This window comes from Pseudophryne corroboree, chromosome 5, assembly GCF_028390025.1.
Source record: "Pseudophryne corroboree isolate aPseCor3 chromosome 5, aPseCor3.hap2, whole genome shotgun sequence".
Lineage (NCBI taxonomy): Eukaryota > Metazoa > Chordata > Amphibia > Anura > Myobatrachidae > Pseudophryne > Pseudophryne corroboree.
This window is the reverse complement of record NC_086448.1, coordinates 259,705,432-259,718,089: the sequence shown is the minus strand read 5'-3', so window position 1 is coordinate 259,718,089 and position 12,658 is coordinate 259,705,432. Positions and strand designations below refer to the sequence as shown.

Here is a 12,658-nt window from a genome sequence, read left to right as displayed (position 1 = left end):
AACCCATGGCCTCAATGCTGTGAGGCAGCATGGCCAACTACTGTGCCACTGTGCAGTGTCTTTACAGTATTTTGCTAAGTGGAGTAGTTCTTTCTCAGTTTGTATTGACATGCAATGAAGACAAGAAGATCAAGTAAGTTTTACAAACCAGTTTAGGATTGTGCTCTGCATTTGGACAGGGCCCAGGGCCGGCTCTACCATAAGGCAGCTTTTAGTTCATCTAGCAAAAAACTGATGGGTGTCTCTGTAAGCGGGTCAGTAATTAACTTACAGATAGGGGGATGGAACACAATAAGAAGCATACAAATATATGACGCCGGAATCCTGACAGCCGGCATCCTGAATGTTAGCATGCCGGGGAGGGTGAGTTAGGCTGTGGAGAGGGAGGGTTAGGGTAAAGGGTAAGGTTAATTTAATTTAAGATGTTGGTATTCTAGTGGTTAGAATGCCGCTACCGGTATTCTGACTGGTGTCATCCCATACCCAATCCCAATTAAATATCCCCACAAGACTCCACGTACAGTATTTTGCAGTATATAAAGTATAGACACCACTCTAGCACTTTTAAAAAGAAAGTATATTGTGAACAGTCAGAATTTTTTTTACTTTGTTTACAGTATACTTCATCACTTTTAAAGTCCTTGAGTGTTGTCCCTTTTCTCTGTATATGTATAATGATGTAATTCACCCCAGCCCACCTTCATCTTCCCTCCAGGAGGTGGTGGTCGTGGTAGTGGGGTTTGCAGGTAAGGGGGGCGCTAGGCTGAAGCTTTGCCTAGGGTGCACAGAGACCTTGCACCTGCCCTGACAGGGCCATAATCAGGGGTGTCGTTGCCCAGGGATCACTGTCACTACTCCACAGCTCTTGCATTTGGCCTACAGTTTGCCTGAAACAGTAACCTGCAGCCAGTAGTGCCAAGGGACTTCCTGAGATTCTACAGGGCCTTGGAGGAGCCTATGTCGCTAACCTACAGCGCCTGTATTTAGCTTGCGTGATACCTGGACCGGCACCCTGCAGCCAGTAGCAAAGGAAAGCTCAGGGTACCCATCCTGCAGCCTGTACAACTGCCTGGGGCATCATAAGAATATTCTACTTCTTAGTGCCAGCATCCCTGCCCCCTTAGCGTGATGTTAGGACATCATGGGTACATTAACAGAGCTAGCCCTGCATTGGAACATGCAGTGTCAGACTGGGGCATGAAGGGCCTACCGGGAGAATTCAGTGGTAGTGGCCCATGCATAGGGGTTTGGCCAGCACCACATCGGTTTACATAACCATTATAGACTGCATGGGCTGGGACTCTTGATATATATACTGTACAGTCAATATTGCAGATTAATAACAGCAATGCATGATAGAAAATACACCATAGTCCTGTGCATTATAATTGAACATATGCATAATGTATAATTCAAGTGCACAGTCTGGAACTTCTTCACTAGAGGAGGAGGTGGAGCCCCCAGGCAGTAGGGCCCACTGGTGGTTTCCCTTGTGGGCCAGTCCAACCCTGGGAACATGCTTGTCATAGGTTTATTTGATCATTTTGGTTAGAATAGGAGTTGATTAAAAATTGTTGTAAAAAGATGAGGGTCAAATGTCTACAAATATTTGGATGTAAAGGTGCATACACACGGTGAGATTCAGGCTAAACCCGATTCTCACTGTGCGATAGGGACTAGGTCGGTAGTGCAAGCATATAATGACTGTGCTTGCGATACTGACTACGTGCGATTTTGGCTAAGTGTCAATTTTGACTATGTTTTCTATGAGATAGTCAAAATTGACCTGCCTGCACAGTCTATCTAGGCTTACAATGCCGACCACGCGGGACCAGGCATTGGCATTGCATCGGGATCACAAGGTGACTTTCACCTTGTGATCTGCACTAACTTTTCTTACGATTTTGACTATATAGTCAAAATCGTAAGAAAATATCTCACCGTGTGTACACACCATAAGATCGATGTTCCATAACAAAAGACAAAGTGATGAGATAAAGATAAGATAAAGCCACAGAAAAAATGAGAGAGTGAGCTTCAGGACAGTAGTAGATTCATTCCAAGATGGAAATTGGTCCAAGGTGTGAGAGACCATCTGTCAATCCCAGGACAAAGCAAACTATTTTTTACTTATATATTAAATTCTGAAAATAGTGTTAATACTACTAGTACTACTGCTGCTACTACCACCACTACTACTACTACTGCTGCTGCTGCTACTACTACTACTACTACTACTACTACTGCTACTGCTAATACCACCACCACTACTACTACTACTACTAGTACGTAAAATATGTGTATGTTGTCTTTTTTATATTTTATAAATCATAATTTGTAAGTATTAAAGCTAACAGAATACAGGAAAACTTCCAAAACAAACCTAAAAATTACTTGACTTAATAAGGGTTATATCATTATATAACCATGATATTGTGTATGTTTATGCTAATGAATATCTAAATGCATTGATTTCCAGATATTAAGACTGTAAATTTCCATTGAACTTATATGCATTAGACAAGATAGCTCCCTGATACAGAAATAAAAGCATAATAAAGCTATTACTCTGCAGATTATTTTATTAGCATTATATACAATTGTCTAGAATATTCTTATTTCTAAATGAGATCATTGTGTTTTTCAGCTGATTCTAGCCCATGGGAAACAATGAGAATGAAGAAAAATGCAGTACTTGTGGAAGGTGTCGTATTAAATGGACCAATAATTGATAGCAGTTCTGGAGAAAAATTTGTTGATGATGTTTATAGGATACTGATGAATGAGGTTGTGTTTAAAGCAACCGATGTAACTGAGAAGGTAAATATCGATTTAGCATTGTTGATGGTCATATTTTTTAGAGACATTATTTTTCCTTTATACAGTACTTGTGTGTTTACTGATTTCTAAAATCAGACAACTTTAATTTAGTTTGAAAAAAGAACTCAGCTGCGCAATGAAATTGGAATCATGAACAAAAGCTGACGTATGCTGAGATAAATTATAAAGAAAAATTTAATATGACAATAAAAGAAATTTCATACAATAAAAACATATAGTCTGGACTTAAACTTTATAAGGAAAATAGTAAAATACCCTGTACTGGATATCAGATAAAACAAGCACTTGTGGTGTGAGCGGTAACAATATGCAACATTTGTATCCAACAAGTAGAAACAGTATCGTATCTATAAGTATCTATAATAAGTTTTAAACTGGTAACTGCAGTCCCATGAATCTATTAATGGAGCTCCTTTATGTAGAAATGCTCCGATGTCAGATAAAGTCAAAATTACCTCTCCCGTGGGCTGGTTTCTAACCGAGCGTCCTCGGTTAGATTATCCTGCATTGCCCACCACGTAGCTGTCACTGGGAGGGAGAGTGCAAAGCTTGCACCGGGCGGAGTCCTACACGGAGATGCTGCTGGAGGTATGAAGGAGCCACTATGGAGACTGAGTTGCCAATGTTGCTCAGCAGGCCTTGATGTCAGCTGCGGCGTGCAGAGAATAATATGCCACTGCAGGGGCTGCAAGGCCAATGTCAGTCTCTTAGTATAGATGAAAGTGCTTGTCATGCAAAATGCTTGTTAGGCAGAGTGTAGAAGTCCAGTAGGTAAAAAAGAATTGAGGAGACCTAACCGGTTTCGTCACACTCCACGTGACTTTCTCATACCTTTGAGAAAGTCACGTGGAGTGTGACGAAACCGGTTAGGACTCCTCAATTCTTTTTTACCTACTGGATTTCTACACTCTGCCTAACAAGCATTTTGCATGACAAGCACTTTCATCTATACTAAGAGACTGACATTGGCCTTGCAGCCCCTGCAGTGGCATATTATTCTCTGCACGCCGCAGCTGACATCAAGGCCTGCTGAGCAACATTGGCAACTCAGTCTCCATAGTGGCTCCTTCATACCTCCAGCAGCATCTCCGTGTAGGACTCCGCCCGGTGCAAGCTTTGCACTCTCCCTCCCAGTGACAGCTACGTGGTGGGCAATGCAGGATAATCTAACCGAGGACGCTCGGTTAGAAACCAGCCCACGGGAGAGGTAATTTTGACTTTATCTGACATCGGAGCATTTCTACATAAAGGAGCTCCATTAATAGATTCATGGGACTGCAGTTACCAGTTTAAAACTTATGAATTTCCCCACATTCTAACAATTCATTCATATCAAGGATACGATACTGTTTCTACTTGTTGGATACAAATGTTGCATATTGTTACCGCTCACACCACAAGTGCTTGTTTTATCTGATATCCAGTACAGGGTATTTTACTATTTTCCTTATAAGGTTTAAGTCCAGACTATATGTTTTTATTGTATGAAATTTCTTTTATTGTCATATTAAATTTTTCTTTATAATTTATCTCAGCATACGTCAGCTTTTGTTCATGTTTCCAATTTCATTGCGCAGCTGAGTTCTTTTTTCAATCTAGTTTCCTTCAATTAGGCAAATACACAGTGCCTACATAGCAGCACATTGAAATTGTGGAATTCCTTTATAGAACAATTTATTATGAGGCGCTTTTAGCAGTTTTTGTTTGTTTTAACTTTAATTTAGTAACCCATCTCTCCTCCCTTTTGCCTCCAAAATTTTCAAGCTAATTGTCTACAATCGCCTTTCTGCCATTCTTTCCTCCCACTGACTGCTTGACCCACTTCAGTCTGTCTTCCATTCTCGCCACTCATCTAAAACTGATCTCACGAAAGTCTGCAATGATCTCTTGCTGCCAAATTCAAGGTCCACTACTTTCTGCATGCTCTACTTAACCTCTATGCTGCTTCTGACACTGACCCTCTTCTACTCCAAATCCTTCACTCCCTTGGTTTGCATGATACTGCCCTCTCCTTGCTGTCCTTCCACCTCTCTGACCATTCCTTCTCTGTCTCCTCCCATGACTCCACCTGCCCCCTACTTCCTCTAACATTAGGTGTCCCCCAAGGTTCTGCTTTTGGACCTCTCGTGTGGTCTTAGCTTTTTTTACCTTTATTATTGGGGGTCCAGAGGAAAAATAAGGAGCTACATTTACCCAGTAGCTGCTATTGTTTGCCGCCGCTGGGTGGAGGATGCTGCCAGGCTGACCGATCAGCAGTGATCTGCAGCACGGCAGAAAATGGGGGGGGGGGGGGCGGACCAATAAGCAGAGGTGGAAGATTCTCTTCCTCCAGCTGCATAGTGGGCTTTCTGACAGGTCACATCAGATGTGATCATGTCATGGAAAGGCCAGCCTAGTGTGGTCGCATCTGATGCAAATATTCCAGGCAAGTGGTTAAGCTACACTTTCAGTACCTGTCACAGTCCTGCTGTTTCCATCTCAGTAGTATATCCAGGATCAGATTTTTACTCACTCAGGATGCTACTAAGACCCTCATCCACTCACTGGTCATCTCCAGATAGGATTTCTGTATTCTCCTCTTATCTGGCCTCCCTGACAACTCCCTCTATATACTCCATTCTATCCTCAGTGTTGCTGCCCGTCTCATCTTCTTCTCCAAACATACTACGTCTGCCTCTCCTCTTACAAGCCCTACACTGGCTCTACTTCCCCTTCAGGATCCAATTGAAGCTTCTCACACTCACAAAGCCCTCACACAACCCTTTCCCATTTACATCTCTGACCTAATCTCTCTTTACACCCCCACCCGTCCTCTTCGCTCTGATAATGTATGCCGCCTCTTCTGCCAACTGATTACTTCCTACCATTCTTATCGCCAAGATTTTGCATGTGCTGCTCCCTATGTCTGCAATTCTCTAAATCTCCCCATCAGACACTACATCTCTCTACAAAACTTCAAACGCGCTGTTAAGATGTACTTCTTTATCAAACCCAGCCTTCTCTCATCCTAACCCTCTGTTCCGTGCTCACTGTCTACGCCATCTGTGTCACCCTTGTACTCACTGCTCATGGGCTTTTCTTCCTCTTACTTGGACTATCTTCTACTCCATACCCCTTAAATTGGCACCTAGCTCTCGGTTTCTGCCACCCTAATGTTTATTTCAGTGTCATGCCTGCTGATGCAGAAATGTTTATATACCATGTACATGTCCTATATTGTCTTATACTCTAAATCGCTGTTTTTCTTGTTTTGCTCATTTGTTTATGTACTTTGTTAGGTGTTGCAGAACCCTTGTGGCGCAATATAAATAACAATAATAATAATAATAATAATAATAATAGTAAAAATAATAATGCATGCCTCCTGCAATGTTTACTAAATACTATATATTGCTTTATCTTTTTGGCTTTCTTCTATCTTTCTCCAAAGCTTTTTTTTATTGTTTATACTTATTTTTTTGTTGTGTTTAAGCATTGCCCTGACATATAACACAATCATACCTCCCAAACACCCTGATTACAGGGGACTGTCCTGCCATCCTGCAATTGAAATGTTCATCACAATTTGCAAGAATTGGAAGGTATTGCAGTTCTTCACAAAGTAGAGACAGGTGCCTCCACTGCGTGTTGCATAAACCACATCTTCTCTTCTGCTGCCAAGCCAATGTACCACAGTCATGCCCCTTTTTCCCGATGTTAAAACAGCTCTGTATTGGAAGATATACAAACATTTCTGTAATTAATTTGTAAATATATCAATAGCCTGGGCCACCATCAAAGAGGTACTGAGGGCACAGCTGTCCCAGACGCAGCCACTGTGACAGAGTGTGGAGGGCCCTGGTCTCTCATACAGCCCACTGCCACCACTGCTCTGCAGTTAGCTGATGGCTGCTCCCATTCTCCCATCTCCCCCCGGCTGCTGCCCATGCAGCAAACTATGGCCCAGATTTATTAAGCCGTGGAAAGTAATAAATAGCTCGGTGATAAAGTACCAGCCAACCAGCTCCTAACTGTCATTTTTCAAACACAGCCTGTGACATGAATGTTAGGGGGACATTTACTAAGCAGTGATAAGAGCGGGGAAGTGAGCCAGTGGAGAAGTTGCTCATGGCAACCAATCAGCACTGAAGTAACATCTATAATTTGCATACTATAAAATTATACAGAGCTGCTGATTGGATGATGGGGCAACTTCTCCACTGGCTCACTTCTCTGCTCTTATCACTGCTTATAAATGTCCCCCTTAGAAGCTATCTGGTTGGTACTTTATCACCATGGTATTTATCACTGTCCAAGGCTTGATAAATGGGGGCCTATTAGAGGAGCCCACCAGCTGGCACTGTACAATAAAGGTTATTGTTCAGTGCAGCATGATGTCATGACATCCGCCACACTGGAGCACTGCAGAAGAGAGGAGCTACCAGTCTGAGAGGCAGCATCAGCAGCATGGGAGTGAAAAAAGATGCTGACACAAGTCTAATATTGCTGAAAAGCAGAAAGGGGCCCGGGGCTGGCTGGTGACACTAACTTCTCTGCTAGAAACGATTGTAAGTATCAGGATGGTTATATGACGTGTCCTGGGAGGAGATTTTTATTACCTGGACATTCCTGAGCTGATCTCATACCTCTCTATGCGCAGAAGACTTAGTATCTGCCTCCAAATATGCAGCAACTCCCCCTGATATTCTGGCTGAGAAATGAATTTGGGGGCAGGAATCAGGATGTCATGTTTTCCAGCCCTGGACTGGCTCCTCCAGTTTCCTTGATGTCCAGAGAGAGAGGCCTCACATACACCCCTTAGTGCTGGCTCTTTTTAATCCGCTGCAGCTGCCAGTCCACCATAAGAGGGGGGGATGGCTGGGACTTCGGTCACCCAGACTGATAGGGGGCCTGAGTGGCAGATTTTGGATAGGGGCCGGTGGCCAGCTGGTTACAGCTGGCACACCGGCACACAGACATGGAGGGTCAGAGCCATCGATATTTAGAATTTAACGCCAACCATGAACCAATCAGACTATGGGGCAGTGTGTGTATGGCTATGTGTGGGTGGTTATGGGGGGGGGGGGGGCAGTCTATTTTATCAGTCCCAGGCCCCACAATTTCTGATGGCAGCCCTGTCAATAGCACAGAGCATTTCTGAACTGTGTCAGATTAAAAGGCATTTAAACTCCCTCTAAGGAAGAAGATATTTTAATCATAGAGGCATATGCAGTATATTTGCCTTCAACTGTTAAATTAAGTAGTGATTTTTAAAAGTAACTCCCATTTATTAAGTGGGCAACATACAGCAACTATATAGACCTTGTTAAACACATTTTTGTAATTTACAGTAAGCCAGTGTTCTCGAGCCTCCAATTACTTCTGCTCACAAATAGCTGTGTTATAGACAGATTTTCCTTTTATTTCTTGCTATGCCCCTAGGCTTGCTCAAGGCATACTTTTAAGTGTACTTAATGCTTTGTGCAAAATTGCAGAATGATGGACAATTCACATATGATTTTGCAGCTCCCTACGGTAAATGAGCCATATTAACTGTTAAAAAATATTTTAAGGAAAAATATTATTCTATTCATCACCGCTTACCAAAGAGCAAGAGATATATTTCTTAAATGAGACTTGTGCATCCTACAATGGCTAGGTTTTTTTACATTTAATACTTGGATAAATATTTGATTATTTTCATGTCATAGTTACATAGTTTGTGAGGTTGAAAAAAGACAATCCGTCCGTCGAATTCAACCTATTTGTTTTCTCCTCTTCTGTATTATTTTCAGGAGTAATTTTATCTGTTAATAAAGTCGGCCGTTGTGTTGTATTTCCTCATTTTATTATAACTATGGAACGTGATCTATCCACCATAACCCTGTATATCCTTATCTTGGCCATTCTTAAAAGTATGGACCGAGTCTGCCATTACTACTTTCTCAGGCAGGGAATTCCAAACACGTACTGTCCTTACTGTGAAGAAACTAGTGATGTGCACCGGAAATTTTTCGGGTTTTGTGTTTTGGTTTTGGATTCGGTTCCGCGGCCGTGTTTTGGATTCGGACGCGTTTTGGCAAAATATCCCTGAAAATTTTTTGTCGGATTCGGGTGTGTTTTGGATTCGGGTGTTTTGTTTACAAAAAACCTCAAAAACAGCTTAAATCATAGAATTTGGGGGTCATTTTGATCCCATAGTATTATTAACCTCAATAACCATAATTTACACTCATTTTCAGTCTATTCTGAACACCTCACACCATTATTTTTAGTCCTAAAATTTGCACCGAGGTCGCTGGATGACTAAGCTAAGCGACCCAAGTGGCCGACACAAACACCTGGCCCATCTAGGAGTGGCACTGCAGTGTCAGGCAGGATGGCACTTCAAAAAATAGTCCCCAAACAGCACATGATGCAAAGAAAAAAAGAGGCGCAATGAGGTAGCTGTGTGACTAAGCTAAGCGACCCAAGTGGCCGACACAAACACCTGGCCCATCTAGGAGTGGCACTGCAGTTTTCTAGCGAGAGGATGAGTGCTTCCATCCTCATGTGAATCTGAACCACTAGCCATGAACATAGGCCAGGGCCTCAGCCGTTCCTTGCCACTCCGTGTCGTAAATGGCATATTGGCAAGTTTACGCTTCTCCTCAGAGGCTTTTAATTTTGATTTTTGGGTCATTTTACTGAACTTTTGTTTTTTGGATTTTACATGCTCTCTACTATGACATTGGGCATCGGCCTTGGCAAACGACGTTGATGGCATTTCATCATCTCGGCCATGACTAGTGGCAGCAGCTTCAGCACGAGGTGGAATTGGATCTTGATCTTTCCCTATTTTACCCTCCACATTTTTGTTCTCCATTTTTTAATGTGTGGAATTATATGCCAGTATCAATTAGAGATGAGCGCCTGAAATTTTTCGGGTTTTGTGTTTTGGTTTTGGGTTCGGTTCCGCGGCCGTGTTTTGGGTTCGAACGCGTTTTGGCAAAACCTCACCGAATTTTTTTTGTCGGATTCGGGTGTGTTTTGGATTCGGGTGTTTTTTTCAAAAAACACTAAAAAACAGCTTAAATCATAGAATTTGGGGGTCATTTTGATCCCAAAGTATTATTAACCTCAAAAACCATAATTTACACTCATTTTCAGTCTATTCTGAATACCTCACACCTCACAATATTATTTTTAGTCCTAAAATTTGCACCGAGGTCGCTGTGTGAGTAAGATAAGCGACCCTAGTGGCCGACACAAACACCGGGCCCATCTAGGAGTGGCACTGCAGTGTCACGCAGGATGTCCCTTCCAAAAAACCCTCCCCAAACAGCACATGACGCAAAGAAAAAAAGAGGCGCAATGAGGTAGCTGTGTGAATAAGATTAGCGACCCTAGTGGCCGACACAAACACCGGGCCCATCTAGGAGTGGCACTGCAGTGTCACGCAGGATGGCCCTTCCAAAAAACCCTCCCCAAACAGCACATGACGCAAAGAAAAAAAGAGGCGCAATGAGGTAGCTGTGTGAGTAAGATTAGCGACCCTAGTGGCCGACACAAACACCGGGCCCATCTAGGAGTGGCACTGCAGTGTCACGCAGGATGTCCCTTCCAAAAAACCCTCCCCAAACAGCACATGACGCAAAGAAAAAAAGAGGCGCAATGAGGTAGCTGACTGTGTGAGTAAGATTAGCGACCCTAGTGGCCGACACAAACACCGGGCCCATCTAGGAGTGGCACTGCAGTGTCACGCAGGATGTCCCTTCCAAAAAACCCTCCCCAATCAGCACATGATGCAAAGAAAAAGAAAAGAAAAAAGAGGTGCAAGATGGAATTGTCCTTGGGCCCTCCCACCCACCCTTATGTTGTATAAACAAAACAGGACATGCACACTTTAACCAACCCATCATTTCAGTGACAGGGTCTGCCACACGACTGTGACTGATATGACGGGTTGGTTTGGACCCCCCCCAAAAAAGAAGCAATTAATCTCTCCTTGCACAAACTGGCTCTACAGAGGCAAGATGTCCACCTCATCTTCACCCTCCGATATATCACCGTGTACATCCCCCTCCTCACAGATTATCAATTCGTCCCCACTGGAATCCACCATCTCAGCTCCCTGTGTACTTTGTGGAAGCAATTGCTGCTGGTCAATGTCTCCACGGAGGAATTGATTATAATTCATTTTAATGAACATCATCTTCTCCACATTTTCTGGATGTAACCTCGTACGCCGATTGCTGACAAGGTGAGCGGCGGCACTAAACTCTCTTTCGGAGTACACACTTGTGGGAGGGCAACTTAGGTAGAATAAAGCCAGTTTGTGCAAGGGCCTCCAAATTGCCTCTTTTTCCTGCCAGTATAAGTACGGACTGTGTGACGTGCCTACTTGGATGCGGTCACTCATATAATCCTCCACCATTCTATCAATGTTGAGAGAATCATATGCAGTGACAGTTGACGACATGTCCGTAATCGTTGTCAGGTCCTTCAGTCCGGACCAGATGTCAGCATCAGCAGTCGCTCCAGACTGCCCTGCATCACCGCCAGCGGGTGGGCTCGGAATTCTGAGCCTTTTCCTCGCACCCCCAGTTGCGGGAGAATGTGAAGGAGGAGATGTTGACAGGTCGCGTTCCGCTTGACTTGACAATTTTGTCACCAGCAGGTCTTTCAACCCCAGCAGACTTGTGTCTGCCGGAAAGAGAGATCCAAGGTAGGCTTTAAATCTAGGATCGAGCACGGTGGCCAAAATGTAGTGCTCTGATTTCAACAGATTGACCACCCGTGAATCCTTGTTAAGCGAATTAAGGGCTGCATCCACAAGTCCCACATGCCTAGCGGAATCGCTCCCTTTTAGCTCCTTCTTCAATGCCTCCAGCTTCTTCTGCAAAAGCCTGATGGGGGGAATGACCTGACTCAGGCTGGCAGTGTCTGAACTGACTTCACGTGTGGCAAGTTCAAAGGGCATCAGAACCTTGCACAACGTTGAAATCATTCTCCACTGCACTTGAGACAGGTGCATTCCACCTCCTATATCGTGCTCAATTGTATAGGCTTGAATGGCCTTTTGCTGCTCCTCCAACCTCTGAAGCATATAGAGGGTTGAATTCCACCTCATTACCACTTCTTGCTTCAGATGATGGCAGGGCAGGTTCAGTAGTTTTTGGTGGTGCTCCAGTCTGCTGTACGTGGTGCCTGTACGCCGAAAGTGTCCCGCAATTCTTCTGGCCACCGACAGCATCTCTTGCACGCCCCTGTCGTTTTTAAAAAAATTCTGCACCACCAAATTCAAGGTATGTGCAAAACATGGGACGTGCTGGAATTTGCCCATATTTAATGCACACACAATATTGCTGGCGTTGTCCGATGCCACAAATCCACAGGAGAGTCCAATTGGGGTAAGCCATTCCGCGATGATCTTCCTCAGTTGCCGTAAGAGGTTTTCAGCTGTGTGCGTATTCTGGAAAGCGGTGATACAAAGCGTAGCCTGCCTAGGAAAGAGTTGGCGTTTGCGAGATGCTGCTACTGGTGCCGCCGCTGCTGTTCTTGCGGCGGGAGTCCATACATCTACCCAGTGGGCTGTCACAGTCATATAGTCCTGACCCTGCCCTGCTCCACTTGTCCACATGTCCGTGGTTAAGTGGACATTGGGTACAGCTGCATTTTTTAGGACACTGGTGACTCTTTTTCTGAGGTCCTGTGTACATTTTCGGTATCGCCTGCCTAGAGAAATGGAACCTAGATGGTATTTGGTACCGGGGACACAGTACCTCCAACAAGTCTCTAGTTGGCTCTGCAGTAATGATGGATACCGGAACCACGTTTCTCACCACCCAGGATGCCA

General features: G+C 43.9%; 1 protein-coding gene across 2 annotated transcripts in view; it reads left to right on the top strand.

Annotated features, from left to right (window-relative positions):
• Positions 1-12,658, top strand: part of GADL1 (glutamate decarboxylase like 1) — a 604,742-nt gene that overhangs the window by 109,083 nt on the left and 483,001 nt on the right. For both annotated transcript variants that reach the window (XM_063922280.1, XM_063922281.1), the window contains exon 2: positions 2,648-2,820. In XM_063922280.1, coding sequence (XP_063778350.1) covers positions 2,648-2,820 — 173 coding nt within the window. The remainder of the gene's footprint in view (positions 1-2,647; positions 2,821-12,658) is intronic.